The following is a 22,559-nucleotide window of genomic DNA, read 5'->3' as shown; positions in this document are numbered from 1 at the left end:
AATTTTCATGTCTGCTTTAAGTCAACAGTGAATACTTGGGCCATGCAAATAGTTGCTGCTGTGTAAATGAGTATTTCTCCATGTTGGTATTATTTTCCTGCCTTACTCAGAGGTAAATACATTGTAGTAAATCTGTCTGTTTACAGACAGCTGGACATCAATAAAAATCTGTTAAATGTCTGTATAAAAAAGAAGTGGCTTCCTGCTATTGGGTAGATTCACTTTCTAAAAAACCTTAACTTTGCACTAATATGCCTTTAACACCACACTTTGTGTATCACTATTAAAAGCAACAGCAAAAGGTATTTATACAATATAGGGAATAAACCCCCACAACTCTCTAATAATAATGACAATAACCTTAGCCAAGGATATTTCTCTAAAATTAATAACTAGCTGGGGTTAATGGCCACTGGCTTCACCTTAGGCCCTCAATTAATCCCTGAACCTCAATTGTTATTACCTAATTGACTTAGTTTCATTTCATTTTAACATTTCAAAGTGATCTTCCTAAAACCACACTGACAGAGTAACGTGGTCTCTGTAGATATGCACTGACATGGTTTCAATACCGTTACTTCGTCTCCATACGCTTGCATTGACATTTCATTTTGCGCTGACATTGCAGTGCCACATCTATGGATCTGTGCAGATGACATGTGATTGTTCACATCAGGTGAAAGCCTGGCCAGAAGCGAGGGCACACAGGCATCCTTTGCAGGAACATGATGCCAGCAGAGAACTGCTAAGAATTACTGTTATAATTTTTAATAATGTTATCATTGCAAATATGATTTGTATGTTTGTAAACAGAAGAAATATCAAATATGACTTGAAATATTGCTGGCTTCCTTAAATAAACAAATAAAAATTTTTACTTAGATCACTTAAAAACTTAGCCTGAAAAATGCACCAGGTAATATATTTAAAGAGTTTTTTTGATATTACTGCTTCATACTTATTTGAGGCTGCAAAAAAATTATGCAAATCCTGTGTGTTCAAATATCATCATATCAACACGAGCAGCTGAATAAGATTCATCTCTAAACCAAGGAATCCTCATAAAAAAAGGGCATCAAAATAGAGTCTTTTTATCATGTGGAAAAGTTTTCGAAAAGTCTTTTGAAGCTCTTTGATCCAGCTCTGGAATAATTTTGGTAATTACTATTGTACAAAACCGTAATTTATAGTAGCTGACCTCAGCTGCTCTTTGTATAACAGCCATATATGAAACAATAGCAGGAAAGTAAAAAATACAAGGGGAACTGAAACTGCTCTGTTTATTATGTAGCTCATAATTACATCTTCCTTATTTAATCTTCTGAATCCTGGCATGTTTTTAATAATACAGGTTCAATTAATATTTACTGTACACAGGAGAGTTAGTTTTGAGTAACGCATTTAGACTATCCAAACTTTGTGTAACTTGTGACCTTTCCCTAACCTAAGCGAGGTCTATTTTATACAGATCGTACTAGATAGACGGTTTCTCTATAAATGGTGAAGTTGCTGCCAAGCTCCCATTGTTAGCTAGTTCATTTTTCAACAGGCACACTTTAGGTTCCTATCACACCACTGTAAAGAGCAAGCCCTTGAGGTTTCTTCTTTTGTCAATGTAATAAAAAGGTTATTTCTGAATAACCTGAAAATCCACAACAAATCATCCCTTGTGACTTAGTATAACATGATAGGAGGAATTTTTTATTGTTTTTGTAAGCAGCCTCCCATTTCATTCTGTAATATTAAATCGGTACTTGAGCAGCATTTGTTCTAATGTAATTTATCTCATCCTTAAAATAACAAACCCATGCTCCTAACAACTGTTACCCTAGCTCAGTATTCACCATGTAACAGCAGAAGATCCCTTTAGAAGAAGCTATCTATTGTAAGACTACATCAGACAAAGCAACACCAAGAATCAAGTTAAATTCTGTGTATTTTTTGTTGACCCTTGAGGAGTTGTTATCAACTCTAGTAAATAGCAACACCCTGTAGGATGCACAAGCTCTTGCCAGATGTGATGTGGAAATGGGGAGAAAACCCACTCTCCCACTCTGAACCAAGCAGACTTGCCACAGGAGAAAAGCTAAACCTTTAACTTCAACAGACCTCCTTGCAAAAGTACTGCACAAACAAGGCATGAACTCACAAAAAACAAGGCTCCTTAATGAAAGAGATGTTTTAACAGTTGTATTACTAGTATTTCCTTTGCCTATTTTCTAGTAACACAGAGGCACTAACTCAGTCCTTTGTACAACTGTACTCTCAATTGAGGAGTGAGTGATTATTCTGCACTAAGTGTGCTCTGTTTGGTGAATACTCCCAGCCTGAAGAAATGACCTGTGTTTCATACCAAGAGTATGAAGAGCATCACAATGGCTTCCCATTGCAAAGCCATGTGAAAATTCTGGGGACAGTCTCCCTGGAATCCAGAGCTACTAGTTAAATTAGAGTAAGAGCAAAATTGCTCTACATGGTTGGTCAGTTCAAATGTATACAGAAATGGAAATATCACTCTTCAGATGTAGTAACAGAAACAGAAGCAGGTGGTAGAAAACATGGTAGAAAACTTTCCAAATAGGACACATGAGCAAAGGGGAGGATATTGAATAAATAAAAGTGAAATAAGTGAAAATAAGATGGAACATTAAAAGGGGAGGACTGGAAAATGGAAAGAGGCATTCACAGTCTTTTGTAGTAGTCTAGATGGTGGAAAAATCCAAAAGCCAATACCAGAAAAGAATGACTTTTTGAATGAGCAAATACAACAGAACAGGATGAAAACTATTCATGAATTACCAGTACTATTAATGTAATGAAGTAAGCACAATAAGATATTTGGTCCCTTTTCTTCAGCTTTAGACAAAACTTTTTCTGCTCTGAGCTGTCTTTAGGGGAAGATTATTAAACTCATACTAATGTGTCCCCAGAATATAGGAATAGCAGAACCTCTGTTTTCTTCCTATACTGGAGCGTGTGACCCACCATTGTGTTCCTCCTTTACAAGGAAGTTTTGCTTCCCTGCTCAATACAATTACATCAATTCCTAAAGCTCAGAACAGGTCTTATAACAGTGGTTGTAAGAGCAGATGCTTGCAAGTCTATATATGCCAGTGAGAACATCATTCAGTTTTATGTTCACTTCTGTTTTCTGGCTTGGCATAATTCATTAGCACACTCTACAGAATACTCCATAAAACTGAATTTGGTTTTAATGTTAAGGTTCTAATGGCCACAACACTGTTTAAGAAAACCAAACCAAGAAAAAACCCACAAAGAAACAGCACTGTCTTCCTCTTTAATATAAAAGTTGATGTTTACATCTGATAAACAGCAAAAACAGCCAAATAAAAGGGTTTTTTTTTTGCAATATACAAGTAGTAATAACACAACAGTCCTAATTTTTTATGCTTTGTGTTCAGCATTTAAAATAGTGACACAGCATAGTTTTTGTAGAGGCAAAGCTTTTTTGATAGCATGCAATAAAATTGGTACAGTATATAGACTTTTGTGGTTAATTTCATCCTCATTCTAATACAGATTCTTTAAGTGGGCAATATATGAAGATGAGTTCAAGGCTCTGATTAAAGACAGCTGTACTGCTTTCCAACCTGTTATATCACGTCATTAGGTAGAGGAGTAAATACACAAATATAAGCTTAAAATGATTTATCTGTGTGTCTCCACATAAATTTGTTTAATGTAAAAACAAATAAAGCAAAGCTTTGATGAAGGTTCGCAGAATTTTCAACATCTGTGCAGATAAATTTAATTTATTCAAAAAGAAAAAGCAGCATTAGTGTATCATGTAAAAGCTGATTTAAATGATTTCATACAACAGAAAGCATATGCAGTAGCTAAAACAAATACCGTTTGCCTTTAAAGCCCATTTCACTCAGACAACCATTACTTCTGAATTTTCTACAATGACATTGTTCAGTTATCCCTTCTTTTTTATTCTCTTGCTGATTTTACACATTCCATAGTTAAACCTAAACCATAGTTAAAAGTCCCAGGGGGAGTAACACCCTAAATGTAGCTTTTGTGTGCAGCATCAGGCAGGTACATTCACAGATGGCTTCTGTGAACCTGTATGGGCAGATACCTTACAGCTGGTCAGGTAAAATAAGCTCAGCACAATGCCTTAAATAGCTGAATGCAAATGAGTTACAGGTGCTTGAATATTTTTTAAAAACAAATCTCTTCACTATAACACATTCAAACCGAGGAAAATATCTCTATACAACAATAACTCAGTGGAGCTATACTAGTTTATCTCTGCAGCAAGGGACAGAGTACTAGAAGATTAAAGACATTTTTTCTTGAAAATGAAGATTTTTCAAAATTATAAACTTCTGTCTAAAACTTACCAGAAAGTCTTAAGGCGAAAACTAAAAATTAAAAATAAAAATACTGTGTATGCATCTGAAAACTACAGCTGAAAAACTCCAGAATAGGATTAATATCCTTTCCACACATATCACTTCACCTAAAAAAAGGTGATGAATATGCACTTTAATGTTTTAGAGACCCTTTCCTTCTGGAAAAGATCACCAACTTGTGCTTTAGGGAGACTGTTATCAGACCTTTATTTCTACAGCTGAATCCATAGCTCTTCTTCTCAGAAAATACGAACATGATGAGCATACATGCAAATCTCTCACTGACATTTTAAAATATTTGTCCTTTCCTGAGTAATAGTTAGCACAGAGAGGAGTACTGAAGTGTGTGAAGTCCAACAAGCTGCTGTCACTAAGAAAGGTCTGAGAGCACAAACCTGAGACCCAGTCTTGCTCCTCTGAGTGGCAATGTGGATGGAAAAAGAAGAGACTGAACTCAAAACTTCACAAAGGGCTAACACCCAGCTCAATGAACTTCCGATCTTGGTAGTTCTAACAAGAGAAAAACAAGGCTCTTACAGAAAACAAGTACACAGGAAACTTCTGTCCATTTGTGTGCTTTATTCGTCTTGTGGAACTGATCCAGTATGAAGCACTGCTGTATCTTTTTTTTAGATTCCCCTTCTTGAACACCAGCATGATAAACTCCTTCAGAAATAACTCACATAAAGACAGCTCCTGCATGTTGTTCCTTTGTACTTCAGTGTACCAGACATTTGCTACAGTACCTGTAGGGGTAAAGAGAGATTCCTTCCTTAGTCAGTTAAGAGAAAAAAATCCTAGGTATAGATTCCCTGGGGGTGAGGAAGAGAAAAAGACAAAACGTGAGTTATTTTTAAGTCATTAAAATACTTACTAAGGCTCACCCACACTACCCCCAAACTTCACAGGCTTATATATATATAAAATAGAAACTGTGTTCTTTGCTTTCACCTCCTCTCAAAATCTCCTAACTATTTTTTAGCTGTTAACTTGGGATTCCATTGTTGATTTTAACAATCAGATAGTGACAAAACACATACACCAATTATTATCTCACAATCTGGCGATTTACTGTAACAGCCATGATCCCTTCTTACCACTTGGGCTTTACCAGCTCTGCATTATATTGTTTTAAGCCCCAAAACAACAGTCTTCACCAAACCTCCACATCACTGTAGGTGTTTTAGTCACATCACTAGCACATAATGAATTCATAAAAAGCACTTAATTTTATAGGTGACTCTGTAACAGGGAAAAGAACTGAAAGCTCCACCTTCAGCCTCTGCATTTTTTTGTCTTTGTTTAGAATGCTTGAAGAAGCCATCCGGAAGGAGGAAAGATTATGAGTATCTTGAAACCAGCAGTTTGACAGAGACAGAACTGCTGATAATGAGTGGGTTGTGTCTGTCTTTTTTGGCTGATCACAACAGAGGTCTGAAGCAAAACAGAAACTCTTGATATGTTTGTGTAAAGCAGCAGTAGCATAAGGGCAGGCAGCAGGAGTTCAGCTGAAGTTCAGGGCAGATGCTGCCATTAGTTTACACTGCAGGAAAGTAAAATTGCTTCCGGATTTACCTCTTCCTCCCAACATCAGCGCTGAGCCATGCTGTGTCGCAGAGTCACAATGTCAGTAGGGAAGCAGTCTTTTAGCAGGATACCACGTTCACGATGGCAGTCCAGCTCTTCAATAAATCCGTACCAGTAGATGACTAATCCAGGGCCAAATCTATCAAACAAAATGGAAAAACAAACTTATGTAATTGTGTTAGGGGAATTTCAATGTCCCCCCTTTGTGATTCCAACGCAAATCTGGTAACTTCACTGCAAAATTGGAGGGAGTATTTAATCCCCATTTAACTTTCAAATTCTGAATATGCAATTGATCGATGTCAATAGTACCTGATTCCATGAATAAAAATGCTATTTAGAGACCTATAGAATCCACATCAGTGTTTCAGTTTTTTACTTTGGAATCTTCTGCACATGTCAGTAAAAAATACCCATGTATTAAATACTAAATACTAAACATTTTGTAAATGTGATGCACAGAGATACCTCTCTTGACATGCACCCTGCTCTTTTAGATTTGTGTGTGCAGACATTAAAGATACAAGGTTTTACACATGTCCCAGTTCATTCAAATTATAATACCATGAAGATAACAACAAATCCTTAAAATATAATCTCTACAATGAGCTATTATTCAGATAAGTATTAACATAAAGTACAATTCAGAAGGAACAGAAAGTTTGAGTTGCAATGGCTCTGAAATGTGCCTCAGGAATTCCTCAGATATTGCTAACTCTGACTGATCCCCACTAGGCAATCTCAGGAAGTAGCCCCATGGACTATTTTACCCATCAGGAAGTTCAGACCTTCAGGCTGGGTTCATAAAGAAGTAATCACTATCAATCACTGTGTACTGCGATATGTTTTGCACATCAGTTTCACGTTTTTCCTACTGAGAGCACTTAATTAAAGGGCAGCACTACTTCTGGTGTAGTATTGCAGGAATTTTACAGTGGAATCATAAATTATGAATGTTGGGTTAGTAAAAGGATGTCTAAAAACAGAACTGCTTTCTGTAGTCTAGCATTACAGCAGTCTGTACAACATTAGGCCAAAAAGCTTTTTCTTTCCTTGATTTATTATATGCTGTAGTGAACTTGCCAAAACCAACAGTGCAGGATGAGCTGTTAGGTACCGTCTGTACAAGAAAAAGTTCAATTGAATGTCATGTAATGGTTTATATGCAGAGTTACTCAGGATTCAACCAATATGGTAGCCAATTTTTGTTAACATTTAATTTTAATAAATATGTGCTGAGAGGAGGCACAGTAACTAAATGTCCACTGAACAGACAATACAAGCACTCAAAGCCATGGGTAGTGCCAGACCAGCTTCATGAGGGTGGTTTCTTTCCAGCAATGCGGAGAAAACTCTATTTGATGTGCTTGTGTAATGGAATAGGCATCAAAGGAAGAAGAAACCCCTGTGGCTAGCTCCTGCAGTTTCAATTAGATGTGGTACTCTTTTGCCTGAAACTGCTGCAGAGCATTGTAACATTTTGGTCTATGGCTACTACTCTTCAACCTCCAAGTGGCCACAGTTCAGTGGCAGAGTAAATTACCCTCAGCATAGATGAGGCCACACTGGCAAATATGCTTTTTGCAACTGAAAGGTGATATTCGAAAGTTGAAAGGTTAAAACTCTGACACATCTGGTTGTACTAGGTAACGTATCCTAACATGCCTGGCAATAAATACAGTACAGACTAAAATGAAGGATGATGCTGCCTGTACCCAATTCCTAATTTTGCCTGGTTGGCCAACAACTTCAGCTTCCATGGACTTCTTTCCACTGTCCATTGCTTAAGCTCCTGTGGGGCCAAAACTTGCAAAGCCTCACTGCACCCAAGCCCAGACCCAAGCAGGAGCGAGGGGCCAAGGCGAGTGAGGCCAAGGACTGATGCTCACAGCTCTGGTGAGAGACAGCAGTTTGCTGATCCAGGAGGGGCCCCCACTTTTGTTACTTCACAGACGACGTATCTGCTCCCACATCAAGCAAATATAGAAATGGGTAATCGGGTGGGAATGTACTTATGTACTAACCAAAATTATTTTAAAAGCAAAAATCCCCAGAAGATAGAGAGCAGACCTTACATTTCTAATGGGCTATTTTGTGCAAGGCAGAAGGTATGAAATGTATGCAAGTAGTTACTCATTATGAGCACATGTGCCAGGTAAAATCCTGATGCTAATGAGCAGCTGCTCACCCAAGTTCTGAAGGGCTCATTTCACTGTGTGGCAGTCTGAATCCCCCATTCACCATAAAGTACATGTGGCACTGTGCTTAAGTAATTTGTTTAGTTATTTTTTGAAACTGTAATTTTAAATAAAATTACTATTTCGAGACACCTCAAAAGGCTAATTTATGTCTTGTGAGCAAATCACCTCAGCTCAAGCACAACTTTTGAGGTGCTTAAAAAATTATGTTCAGAAATACCAAATTTGATAATAAAATTATATACAAGAACATCTGCAGACTGTTAATGGCAGGAGCAAGTACATCTTTGGCATGAAAACATCCATCAATCCTGCTTCAGTCTATGGCGTTGCAGTGAAACTGTCTGCCCTGTGCTGTCTAGGTTGCACTTTTTCAACTCTATTGTGTCATTTGTTCTATTATAGCTCAATATCATAAAGCTCATGTGTGTGATCACATAAAAACCCATGCCATACTTTTGTTTACTGCACTTAAGTGCAGTACTTAAGACCAAAATAAACTTGTTGGCCCATTAAGCATTTGCCACTGACTATCAGGAACTCCTGCTGCTAACTGCTAATTTCTCTCTCATTAACGCCCAGAGTTGGCAAACCACAAACAATGCCACTGGTTAATTACTGCTGCCTTAATTTGAAAAGACACTTAACCTTTTTGCGCATGGTGGTTAGATAGCAAAATGTAACCTAAAAGTAAGAACCATACTTTTGTCCCAAGTGGAGATATGACACCCTGAGGAATGAAAGTCAGTGCTGTGCATCACAAAGTAAAGCTACAAATTGATTTCTTGCATCAGTTGTAACACTGAACAAGTTAAGTGACTGACTGTGGTTTACACAGGAGAATGAACTAAAATGACAGAATGCATACTTGGTATTGCTACGGAAAGGGGAGGCATTCAGTAGCTTCGAGGAGCATAGAAAATCTTTGAATGTACCAATTAGTTCTAAAACTGTATGGATACAAGACAGACCAGGTTATGTTATTTCATATGAAAGACACACTGAAGAAAGTTTAGGCTTAAATTGAAAATCAACCGTAGAATCTAACAAACTGCTGGACTCCTTTGGATTTTCTTCTTGCTTAGAAAAATCGTATAAATCCCTGAAAATGTGCTTGTATTTCTTCTCCCCATCTTTAGTTCTTAGGTGTGAAAAGTTTAGGTGTGAAGGAACGTGTCCAAAAGTTATACGAAACTGTAATTTCAGCTATTCCTCTGAAAGTACTGCTTTTAGAACTTTGCTTTTATTAGGGGTTTCTTTTTAAAGCTGAAAAGAAACCCAAGTAACTAAGGATTGGTTGATTCCATGCAGTAAAAATAGAATAAAGAAGAAATACAGGCATGAACATAATAAACATAGCAAGTGAAAATCATCCACAGAGATTGCTTCAGTTAAAAAAACCAACCAATAGATAGGTAGCTACCATTACATAAATCCCAGTTTAGTCAATGTCCAGTTCTGACATTAGAAGTTGTGACTGACTGCAAGGCTGCCAAAGCCGACTCCGCTGCACTTGGGGTGTGAGTACCAGAAGTGCCAAAGGGGAGGCACACAGACTTCTGTCCCCAGTGCATGGCAAGAGGAGAGCAGCATTAAAAAAGCTTGTGGATTGCTTTAGGCCTAATTTAGGCTTGATATAGATGACTAAATTTAGTCTAAGTACTAAAGGCAGCACATGGTGTCTTTCAAAGAATCAACAGAAGCATCTGAGATAGAAAAATACAGTTTGAATATAGTTAAATATAGTTGCAGTCTCAACAAGTTCTTTAGATAAAACTTGTATCTGACAATACTATTTGCTCTAAGTCAGGTCTGCACTAATTTCAGATTGCTCAGAGGAACTCTGTATTGGTTTAATCACATAAATTTTGAAAGAAAACCATAGCTAAAGTAGTACACTGATAATCCTGGGACACTGAGTTTTTTCTTGGAAAGGAGTTTCACAGAGATATACTGTAAAGCCAGAAGGCAAAATTCAGATAACCCAAAGCCAAATGGTTCTCTGTCTTAAGAAAAAAAAACCAAAAAACAACCCAGCAACAACAACAAACTAAGAGACTACTTAAAATAAAAAGGGAAAGAACACAACTAAGTAAAATATGAATCAGGGTTTAACTTGCCCTCCAGTTGAACCAGTTTTGTGCTAGAATAGAAAAAAGACTTTTATTTATTTATCAAAGTGGCCTAATAGGCTCACACATACTCTAAGTCACTTCAAGAGAAACTACTTTCTAGCAATGTATTTTCTTCTGGAATGTCTGTGTGAGGTCCATACCAGCTTCTAAGGATTTGCCTAGACATGTGGCTGTTGTGAGGTGATTTTTTCACGATCACAAAGCCTTGCATGTGGTTTTATGAAATATGCATTTTCAACACACTGCTTGATACTGAACAGAAACGTAAAAGAACTTGGAATTGTTTTTATATAAATGTTCACTTCATTTATTATTAGTCTATTTGTTATAGATGTTCTATATGCAACTCAGCATAACATAAATAATTTGAATTGCAGAAGACTCTCACTAGAAAATGCTGGCATATGAATTATTATTTCTAATATGCATACACTGAAACAAATATTTTATCAAATGGATTTAGCCAAATATTCATGTTATGAAAGTATAACAATCTACCTGGTTAGTAATTTTTATTATGAAGGTCACACCTGAATGTCTCTTTTAAGGACTGCATTCTAGTTCCTCAATTTTCAATGCCAGCTAAAAAGCTGGAGTTGCCTCCTTGTTTTTCTTTTTAAATATGGAGCAAATCAGAGCATTACCATTTGAATAGCACTACTTGTTTTCTGGGAAAGAGGAATTACAAAGTTCACAAACAAATTATGACATTCTAAGTAAATTTAACATCATTCTTCAGAATCACAGTTGTGAGTAAATAGGTTTTACGTGGTTCTAATAAACGTTGAAGATAAAATAATTAACCCCCCCTACAATAATACATAATAAGTTTACTGTTTAAGGATACTCAGCTTTATTTTAGTGTACTTGTAGAATTCTCATTTGTGCCAGCAAAAGAAATTTAAAAATTGGCAGAGCTAGGCTGGTAGGCAACAACTACAGACCACATTTTCAAATAAGGTCAGTTGGTGTAAGTCAGCCAACTTCCTTATGTCTAGACCAGTTTACTGCTGCTGATGACACAGCATTATATATCTTGGCCAACATTTAAGAGCCACTGCTCAGAAATGTACTTCGATTAGCAAGAAACTTCCCACTTGAACAGCTACTGCAGTCCTAATTCAGAATTGTTTATAAAAAGGTATTTTTTCTACTGTTCAATTACACAGAGTTTCAAAATCAAATACAGATACTTGTGCATTAAGACAGTGCATTTTAAAAACTCTGAAGGCATTTTGAAGATAATGGTGGGCGGTGGAGTTTTATCATTCCTGTCAGTTTTCCAATCCTCCACACAATTTTGTGATCCAGTGACACACACAGCACCGTATTACTTTTACTTCACCAAATCTGGTTGAAAGGAATAAAAAATCCAGTATTTAGCAAGTAACTGAATGATAATTTTTGCTTTCAAAATCTGATCCTTAACCTGTAATTCATAAGGCTCCAATATTTTTGTGCCCAACTCCGTTGAGCTACTTAACACTGGCTTCCTACAGTAGCAAGTCAAAAAAAAAAAAAATTGCTTGCAGATGTGGCTCAAGAAACTTTAACAGGTTCTGATCACATACTTTAAAGATAATAGGAAACTTGTCCATGGCATGAACAAGTACTACATGCCTCACACACAGACGCTAGCAGCATAATATGTCTCAAGGATCCAGGCATCCAGTTCATGCTGCTTAAGGTAAAATTAAGCAAGTAAAACCTAATCTGCCTTAAGCTTTGATGTTACCACAGTAGCTGGGGGAAGCCTTATTTCTACTGAAGACAAGGAAAAAGTTAAAGTCTACTAATACTTTGTGAGACTCCCATTTAGCAAGGAGGTTTTGACTCAAAAGTGGGAATTTCTTTGGGCTGAGAAAGGTAGGCATTTCCATGAATGCCAGAAACTGATATTATATGCAGTTGATATGGAAGTTAGAATTGTCAGGTGAAAAAAAGGTGGATGGAAACTAATATCAGGCCTCTCTCTCTACAGTTACACCTCACTCAGATTTGATTAAATCTTAATGAATTTTTTTTACACTAGTTATCTTTTTACCTCTGCAATGAGACTGTTAAAGCTTCAATAAAATAGCAGCATTTCATCAAGCTTATAATATGATTTAATTGCTTGTGGCATTTTGAAAAATAAAAACAAATCGAGTGATATTTATGTGGACATAAGGGGGCATTTAAAGTATTTTAGAATTTTCCATAGCACAGTTTTAAATGCACATTAATAGACCGCATCAGAAACTGTGCAAGTCACTGTCATTAAAATATTATAAATACAATATAACTTTTAGCTGCATAATACATTTTTAATAAACAAACTGTCGAAACACATTCTTCACTTACACTTCTTCATTCAGATCTGAGTACTGTTCTCCAGGCAAATAAAGGATTTTTATAATCCTCAATGACAAGTTAGGCTTTTTTTTAAAAAATACAGTTCTCATGGAAATTGACTTTTAAAAACTATGATTAAATAACATTAAGGCTACAGTGATTTACAAGGATCAAGGCTTTCTAAGTGAAGACTGATGCAGTGAGTGAGAAAGAAAACACATACCGGCTTCAAGGCAGCTTGTCATTAAGCAGAAAAAGTCTTGAGTGAACCTCAAATTTCTGTTTCTGTTGGTCCATGTCCTAACATCTACTAAAATATACTCTTTTTTTTTTTTGGTTTTGTTTATTAGCTGTATTCCAGATGCTCAACTCTCAAGTGGTTGTGTGTACTGAAGGAACAATATGTTTTTTTTTCAGTCTCAGCATATTCAAAAATCAGGTAGATGCTTTCTTTGCACATCAGATTGTAAGGTTTTGTGCTCTAAAGACACTCTACAAGGTGACCCTATGCCTGCACTGCAGGACTGGGATGATGTATTGAAAATTAACATCACACAATACTTTAGAAAAGAGATTTTTAACTCTTAAACTGCTGGATTATTTTGTGGAAATAATGGCCACAGTTTTTTCAGAGAATCATGGAATGGTTTGGGTTGAAAGGGACTTTAAAGGTCATCTAGTTTCAGCCCCCTGCTGTAGGCAGGGGTACCACCAATTGAAACCAGTCTGCTCAGGGCCCCATCCAACCTGGCCTTGAACACTCTCACGGATGGGGATCCAAACCTCTCTTGGTCACCTCTGCCTGGCCACCCTTTAATGCAGCCCACAATGTCCTTGGCCTTCTGGGCTGCAAGTGAACACTGGTGGCTTCTTCTGGCTCCAGTGGGGGATCACTTGAGTATGCATCTTGGAAAACAATGAATTTTGGCTACCTGGGAAGATAGTTCCAGTATCTGGCTAAAAGAGATAACAGTGTTCCAGATATGTTGTTTGATAACCTGGAGATAAATGCAATATTCTGGGAAATACAAGGATTCTATATTAGTTAACTATTTCAATACAGGGCAAAGAGACTTCAGGAACCCTGGATGAGGGACATAACTAAGCAAAAGAAGCTCAACCACAAACCCCTAAAATCTGAAAGGCAGAATACAGGCAAAACTTGTATCTTTTTCAGAAGATTCAAAATTTCCATTCCGGTGGAGAAACTCTAAAATTCTATTCTGTATTAGGTGGGGCATCTATGTATTTGTCTTTCCTAACTCAGGGTTAGCACACTGTTTTACTGTCCACTGTTTTGCAAGTCCATTCATGTTCAAAACAGCAACACCCTTTCAATCCTACAACATGCAGTTTGAGGACTAGTTTGCTAAAGCAGAGCTTTTTCTATTTTAAGTTGTGCTACTTTTATTTACCAGTTAATACATTGCAAGAATGGCGGTACTCTTTGAATAAGCAGGGAACAAAGATGGTTGCTTGGACTGCAGAACTATTCCACACATTGTTGCTGAAAGCATCACTTTCTGATTAAATCCAGGCAAGGAATGTTGCTTCTTGAGGTACTTGCTTGTTACTCAGTTTCCCTTAGAAAACATTATGCCATTAGTTCGCTCTCCAGAGACTGTCGATGCAAGGTCACTATTGTTGGATTCTGCACATTTGAAGCTGTGGATCAGTGTTGAAAGGAGTTACTGAGGTTATTTCAAACATTTTGTTAAACTCACAGCAGCCTCCTCAAAGGAATGCTTGGCTGCAAACTACCTCTTATCCTGGGTGACAGAAAAGACGAATAAAGCCTTTGAGTACTGTTAGATTGAAGTCCAGGCAGCCACAAGTGCCGGTCAACTCATGTTGCCACTAGGTGATTAACAGTTGTTTACTTTTGGGGCTGAAAGTAACAGGCCATCGTAAGGCCAGTGCAAGATGATATCTGAATAGTCTGTGAGTGCCTCATAGTTTGCAGCAATCCCTTCTTTCTGCACAGCTGTTTATCTGGTGTCAGGGCTCACCAGAAAGATAGGATATGCCAAAAGTGCATTTAACCAATGAGGCAGAACTGCTCTTACAGCATTAGATTTTTGTTTAAAAATTATTGTAAAACAGAACCAAACTAATCAGAAAAGTTGCTCAGCAAATTTTGATAGCAGAAATATTGATAAATAAAGGCACTATATAGCTGTGTGTTTAGTATTTGCTGAGCATAAATCTTGAGGCCAGCATTAAAGCTATCTCAAGACATTTTGAATGAATTATTAGACAATTCTGTATCTTCAAATCCTTACACACAAATATGCAATAAAACAAACAATGTAACAGATGAATTAACAAACGGAGGACAGCTCATCTGTGCTTCCAACTTCCCAGATCAGAGAATTAGAAGACCAGATAGTAAATCATACTGAGTATCTCCACACAATGCTGCTTAGCAGTTAACTACCAAACACGCTATTGCCCATAATTGACAGAAGCATTTTATGTGTGATGCTGTACTTAAATTTACTGCGTCTCAAAATGTAAGTCACCTACCTGTACTAAGGAGAGAACAGATGAAAAAGGAGGTGATACTTACTGCCCATTACTGTATCACCTGATGCCCACCCAAAAGGAAGGCAAACACCTCCTCTGACCTTGAACATTCTCAGTGCCTTTGGAATCCACTGGCAAACTTTAAATGTGTCTGGCACACACTTATTTTTAATGCCTGATGCTCCTCAGCTTGTCTCTCAGTTGTTTCATATATCTAGTGTCTGCTCGATTCAAACTGATCCTGCTCTGCTTCGTATTTAAAAATAATTTGGGATTTAGTTGTTATTCAGAAAGGAATAACATCCTCAGATACATGAATCTTACATATCACCTGCAAAATATTCAGTCTCCCACAAGAGATATTTTCATATGGTGCAACTTGGAGACTGTTCCAGAGACTCTAGGAGACCACCAAGGCAATCTGCAGTGTTACATTCATTGTTAGGTGAAGTAGGTGCGTAACTGAGGATGAGCAGAGAAATCTACCTCCCTTTTCTGCCTTCTCTCTTCTTAACTATTTATACACCTATACATAGAGCTCTACTGCATGCACCTTCTAAAAAATTCATGCTATTTAGATTTATTTACAAGTTATTTACCCCTTCTCAGTATATACCAATACTAAACCCAACTGTGTTACAGCTTTCTTTGCTTACTATGCACTGAACTTTTCTGGGCTCACCATCAAGGTACAAAATTACTTTCAAAAGGAAGACATAAAAATATACATGGTGATGTAAGTGAGCCCAGAAGGAGGGAGAGGAAGAATCAGAGGAAAATGCTATCACTTGTGAAGTTTTAAAAGCAATGGCAGATCAGTTGAGTTAGCCAGTGACATATTACAATCCATGCTAGATGAGAACTGAGGTAGAAGTCTGAAACACTATAAAATCACATAGTATTGACATTTTCCTTCATACAAATACATGTTGAAAACAGCGGAAGACATCCGGACTACATATTCTTGTGTCCCTTCCCTTCCCTTCCCTTCCCTTCCCTTCCCTTCCCTTCCCTTCCCTTCCCTTCCCTTCCCCTCCCCCCTACCTTTTTTCTCCCTTTCCCTTTATTTTTCCCCTTTCCTTTTTCCTTTTTTTTTTCTCCTTTCCTTTCTTTGCCATGCAATTGTTAGATTGCTAGATAAATGAAAGTTGTTGGCTGGCAGACATCTAAGGGCATCAAAGGCAGCACTAGCAGTCTCATTTTAAACAAAACAGGAGTGTGACCTATCGAGCTCATAGTCCTGTTCAATTTCTGTTCCCTTTAAGACAAAAGCAAAACTAATAGAAAATAAAAGTAACAACAAGAAGAAAAATAAACACCACTTTTCCCTTCAAAGATAAATTAAGCTTGAGTAAGCAGCTTGAAACATGATGAATAATGAGTTCTACCAACCTTTCTGAGACTTGGCTAACTTCCACCTGAGCACAGCCACTTCATTGTTTTTTTGGTTCTTACATGGCATAAAAGCTCAGAGTAAGTAAATTAAGTGATAAGATTAGTATCTGTTCTGACCAGCTGTCTCTCCCTGTCCCTTGTTAGCCAAAAATTGCAAGGTTTTTTTTTGTTTCTTAAAGTGCTTATTTTCCAGTCTTGTCCTTATATTTGTGATTGCAATATCAAAAAACACCATGCATTCTAAACATAAGGAAGGATGGTAGTTTTAAATGGTTCCTGAATTCCACAGGAACCTCTCAAGAAAGCTGTCTCTCACAGAAATCCACTTGTCAGGAACAGCCATAATGCAGCTTAAGGAGAGGTGCTGACATAAGGCTTCCATCTGCTCCAACCTCAGTACAGATTACTGAATATGTTGAAGACACCTTCAACTTGAACTGAGTAATGGAAGACCAGTATAGACAAAAAGATTCTTGTCAGTCCCTCCTGTTTATAGCACTCTTGCAAAAGAGGTGGGGGTCTTCCTGTCTGTCCAAACTACACCATTATTAACCGGAAGGAATAAAAAACCCCAACAAACCCCAAAAACACACACCAAAAAGAGGAAAACAGTCAATAAATAAGAGGGAAGAGAGAACATTTACACAATTTCAACTACTTCAACTTCTAGGATGTCTCTGTATCAACTGACTTTTGCCACAGATTTCAAATTGTCTTTCTGTACCTATGAGATATCACATTTTTACAAATCAGTTTTTCTGCACTGGAGGCAACTCTGTAGCTTGTAGGTTTGTGCACAGCAGACTAGTACACCTCAGGTAGACATTACATATTGCTACACACCAATACAAATATACCCAGCAACTTTGGCACCATCCTCCTGAAGAATGAGACGAATTCTCAGTGGCATTTGGAGCTTTTCACTATTAAGTCTTTATTATGCAGAATTACCCACTGACAAAGTTATTTCCATCAGGCTAAGTGATGCAAATTGATTATCACTTGAAATAGTATGGTATATTTTGCCCTGGTTACAAAAACAAGCTGCCCAGTCACAAAAACCAGCTGCCCTGAAGTCCTTCCCTGCTCAGAAGTACATGACATCAAGATGCATAAATTGATGCAGGTTTATATAAAATTTTCCCCTCAAGCCTCCCTAAAGCATGAGGATGAACTGCTAAAGGAAAACTTGCACAGGTATTGCATTTTTGTCGAGGGCCAATAGAACTTCCAGTTTGAGGTCAGACTATCTCTGTTTCCACAGTTGCTAAATCCACATTAACATTTTTAAAAGCTGTTTCTAAAGCCATACCAATAGATTAAGCATTATTTTTAGTTAAGTTCAAAGAGAAGAAGAAGTACAGCTTTGCCTGTTCTACCTGATTTCACTATGGCAACAGCAGAAAAATGGTAAATTCAGAAGATTAAGAGAATATAATTCCAGCTGAACCAGCAAAAATAAGAATTAAAAATTAATTTATAATTTCTTGATTACCTACAGGCACTTTTGAACCATTCTTTAATTAAAAAAAAAAATTAAGTCAGACCACATAGAAAATTATAGAAATGGTACAGAACAGCTTCCCTTTGCTTAAGTAATGTTTCCACTTTAATGTACTTATTTGCTCTCATTTGCTTAACACCACCAATGTTTAGTACTGTGCAAATTTATGGAAATCTGACTTTAAAGAGCTTTGTGGTACTGAGTGATTTTTTAATTTTTGATATACTTAAACTGAAGTGCCTTGATGAGATTCTGGAATAAATGAAATAAAACTCAGTAGCATGTAATGATGTCTTGTGACATGCTGTGAGGTAATATAGGCAGTAACATGTCATCACTGTGGGTAAAATAATCTTAATGCTTTCATTTTGGTTTACTTTGCACAGAAGCCTGTCCTATGACTTTAAAAAACTATGAATAAACCTGATAGATCTTTTTCCTGGTGGGCATTTAAGGACAATTGTGCAATTTCAGAATACATTACTTATATTTTGCAAGAGTTGTAAGGTTTATGTTAGAACAACCTAAACTGCATTCCACTTTTTAAAAAATGGAACAAACCCAAACCAGATATTGTATTTAGATTGCTACTGTGTAAATATATAATTAAAAAAAAATCACAGCATCACAGAATGGGTCAGGCTGGAAGTGACCACAGTGGGTCATCTGCTCCAACCTCCCTGCTCACACAGGGTCATCCTTGAGCATGTGGCACAGGTTTGTGTCGACGGCTCTTGAATATCTCCAGTGAGAGAGACTTCACAACCTCTCTGGACAATCTTTTCCAGCACTTGGTCACTTACAGAGTAAAGAAGTTCTTCCTTATGTTCAGGTGGAACTTTCTGTGACTCAGTTCCTGCCCATTGTGTCTTGTCCTGTTGCTTGGTACCACTGAGAAGAGCCTGGCTCCATCCTCTGACACCCTCCCTTCAGATACTGATAGACATTGATGAGGTCCCTTCTCAGTCATCTCTTCATCATTCTTGAGGCTGAACAGGCCCAGCTCCCTCAACCTTTCCATGTAAGAGGGATGCTTCAGTCCCCTCATCATCTTTGTTGCCCTCCATTGGACCTGCTCCAGGAGCTCCCTGAGGAGAAGCTTGTCCCGAGGAGCCCAGAACTGGACACAGCACTCCAGGTGAGGCGAACCAGGGCTGAGCAGAGGGGCAGGATCCCTTCCCTCGACCTGCTGGCCATGCTCTTCCTAATGCAGCTCAGGATCCCACTGGCCTTTTTGGCCACAGGGATCATGGCCAGCTTCCTGTCCCCAGGACCCCCAGGTCCTTCTCTGGAGAGCTGCTTTCCAGCAGGTCAGCCCCCAGCCTGTTCTGGTACATGGGGTTATTCTTCCCCAGGTTTAATAAAAAAATCTAATAAATATAAATAAAAAATACTCTAATAAAAAAGCAGATGTAGTGACAGCAACAGAAAAGTTTTAAACTTTTCATATCGCCATCTGGAAGTCCTGACCAATCTAAGACAACACCTGTTGTCTTAAATAGTAAAGATTCAGAGATTAACCAAATGTTTTTTAGTAATTGTTGAAGTTACCCACTTTTTTTTACTGCAGGTAACTAATCTGATTTTGTACATGATCTGCAACTTAACAGGATCATGCTCAAAATATTACTACAGTTTTGTTCAAACCTACACATAGATATAAAGGTTGCAATAAAAAAAAATATTTCCCTTTTCTTTCGCAGAGGCAGAAGCAATCAATCAATGTAACATCTGATTAGTAAAGGGACACAAAGCAATGCAGCTAAAGAAAGGGCAAAATAATCATATGAAGTGTAGGGAGAGAGATTTTCAGTACAAATGTAGAAATACTGTATTTTTTTTAAGACTTGCTTAGTCCTCATCTGGAAACTGCTGACAGGTCATTCAAGAAAGACACGTAATAGCCTGCTATGGAGCAAGGCCACTGCACTGCCCAGGAAAAAGAACAGCTGCTCACAGGAAAGACTAAATGAGTTGTCTTCCCAGCCTAGGGAGAGTAAAGGCTGAGACAAGGTATTATCCTCCACCAACACATCAGGGAGAGCTATGCACTGGGTCTAGAAAAAACTTCCACTGAGAGTAATAAGACCTTTAAATTATTTTAAAATTCCACTTGAAATGTTTAACAAATAGGTTATAAGATATGCTGTTTATCACAGCTGGGGATTAGACACAGTGACAAAACCTTACATTTTTCTGAATGTAGTACATAAAAGTAGTGATACAAAATGCTCTCTCAAGCAATCGGGAATGATATCACCACTGCTAACAAAATTAAAGACTCAAATGTGTTTTCTCTGCCTGTCAAAAAAAGACAAATATCTGTATAATATGACATACATTCATAAAATGAGATACCAGAAAGTGATCCAGAATGTAGGAAAAGAAAGAGTTTGAAAAGATTAAAGGAAATATTTTGAAATTAACAATCTGGATTAGAACCATGCTTATTTGTCCACAGACATAGCTTAAGAATTTACTTTTCATAAATAATAATGGTTTGTCTGATTTTTACTCATGCTAAGATATTCAAATTGCAAAGGTTCTCTACACATAAAGACAGGCAAACTTTTCTAACTGAAGAAGTATTTGCAACTTTTCTAATTTCACTTCTTGCTTTTACAACACATACCACTACCTCAAGCTCTTCTGGTTCAGTGTTATCCAGACTACTCCTGCCTAATCCTCAAGCCCAAAGCAAAGAGAACAATCAAAGGTATGCTAAAAGAAATGAAACCACCACCAAACCTCAGAGATCTGTAATCACTAGCTTCATCACTAGTTCCCTGTCCTAGTTTTCAGGGGAAAAAAAAAATTATCTTTAAGCAATACCCATGCCAATCACATACCTCATACACCCTGTTCCTCCTTTTTCTTTTTTTTTTTTCTTTTTTTTTTTTTTTTTTTTTTTTTTTTTAAATTTAATTTATGAATTCTTCTCAAGGTCCTGGTTGTAAAGTACACAGCTCATAAAAGGTTCCTGGGATCAGGTGACCATCTGATTATGGCTGTCCCACCTTGAGAAGTGGACTCATTGTGAATACTGCAGTTCATAAAGCACACAGCAAATCTAATGGTATGTGAAGGCACAAAATTCTCAATGGAGAGGTTGTGACAGTAAACCAGCTTCCTGGCAGAGGCAAAGTGTGACAGGTGGAGTGTAACGCAATCCCTGCTACCCTCAACAAGCATGCCTGCATTAAAAATAGCTGAGTAGGGCTGAACATGTTTTGTTTACAAACAGAACTAAATTTAACAGTAAAACTGAACAAAGCAATAGCAACTGAATCAAACATGACAGCAAAAACCCCATTTTATGCACACACTTTATTACCGTTCTTAACTTTGTGTTTGTATAGTGAGTGAATTTATGCTTCAGCATGTCTAAAACTGAATTACAGAGATACATAGAGTGGTAATTTTCTTTACAGTCACCTACCAACTGAATGAGAAAAAAGAGAGCAGCTATTCTAGAAGAAGTGTACACTCAATTCCTTTGTTTTATCTGTGCAGTCACTTACAGAACAAAAATATTTATTTTAAGGATGAGCTATAAAGTATCAGGTATCAGATTCAAAGTGTGAATAAAGAACCATCTCCAACTACTTTCAAATATAGTGAACCAGAAGTATGGTTCAATACCACACTTGTGGTTCAAATGAAACAACTGGACAATAATTGAAATAAAGGTCTCAAATGCACTATGTTAGAAAAGCAGAACTAAACCATTATCCTCACTCAGCATTATTTGGCACTTGCCAACAAACTTGCAACAGAGGTTGATGATAATCCGACAGATACTAGATGATGGCACTTAGATGTTAACGCAGTCTTAGAAATACAAATGATCTAAGAGAAGTTATGTAAGGAGCAAGGAACCACTTTTCCTGATTTTGTATCCAGAATTTAGTGAAATAGTATGTATTTTTAAGATTTTTCCAAAAAACAAGAGAAACAAACTCAACAATTTAAGTGTACTATCAGAAAGGTGAATTTAAACATGAAGCTCTCAATTTACAATGAATATCTTTAACATTAAAATAGCTTTGAAAATCCTTTACCTTTTGTTAATTTCAGGATTTCCAGATGAATCTGAAAAAAATCAGTAACTCTCATGTTGGACTAACTTGTAGTTAAATGGTCTATGTAGTTTTAAATTTTATATACTTTAGCTGCTTCTATATTCACTAGATCCTAACAAATAATTTTAGGAGATTGTCAGGAAGACATGTTCAAAGTTTTTTCATTACTAAAATGAAAACAATTGATGAATTGTAAAATTGAATGCCAATTTTAAGAACAGTACTTCAAAGTAGAGACCAAACATGTTTTGGCATATTTCTGACTTACCACTCTATGTTAACTAGGTCATCTTTAAACATATCTTTTTGTTGTCTTGCCCATAGAGTAGTTATTACAATTATGGAATCGTACAATGGTCTAGATTGGAAGGGACCTCAAAGGTCATCCAGTTCCTACTCCCTGCCACAGGCAGGGA

The 22,559-nt window shown here is 37.2% G+C and overlaps 1 protein-coding gene across 1 annotated transcript in view; it reads right to left on the bottom strand.

The window, feature by feature from the left end:
* Positions 1–3,362: 3,362 nt before the first annotated feature.
* Positions 3,363–22,559, bottom strand: part of CDIN1 (CDAN1 interacting nuclease 1) — a 124,628-nt gene continuing 105,431 nt past the window's right edge. The window contains exons 11-12 of the mRNA XM_041460143.1: positions 5,958–6,108; positions 3,363–5,128 (exon numbers count right to left, since the gene is read on the bottom strand). Coding sequence (XP_041316077.1) covers positions 5,973–6,108 — 136 coding nt within the window. The 3' untranslated portion in view covers positions 3,363–5,128; positions 5,958–5,972. The remainder of the gene's footprint in view (positions 5,129–5,957; positions 6,109–22,559) is intronic.

The sequence above is a fragment of the Pyrgilauda ruficollis genome, unplaced genomic scaffold (genome assembly GCF_017590135.1).
Source record: "Pyrgilauda ruficollis isolate IOZ18807 unplaced genomic scaffold, ASM1759013v1 scaffold14, whole genome shotgun sequence".
NCBI lineage: Eukaryota > Metazoa > Chordata > Aves > Passeriformes > Passeridae > Pyrgilauda > Pyrgilauda ruficollis.
The sequence above is the reverse complement of the archived record's forward strand: the minus strand, read 5'-3'. Positions and strand labels throughout refer to the sequence as shown.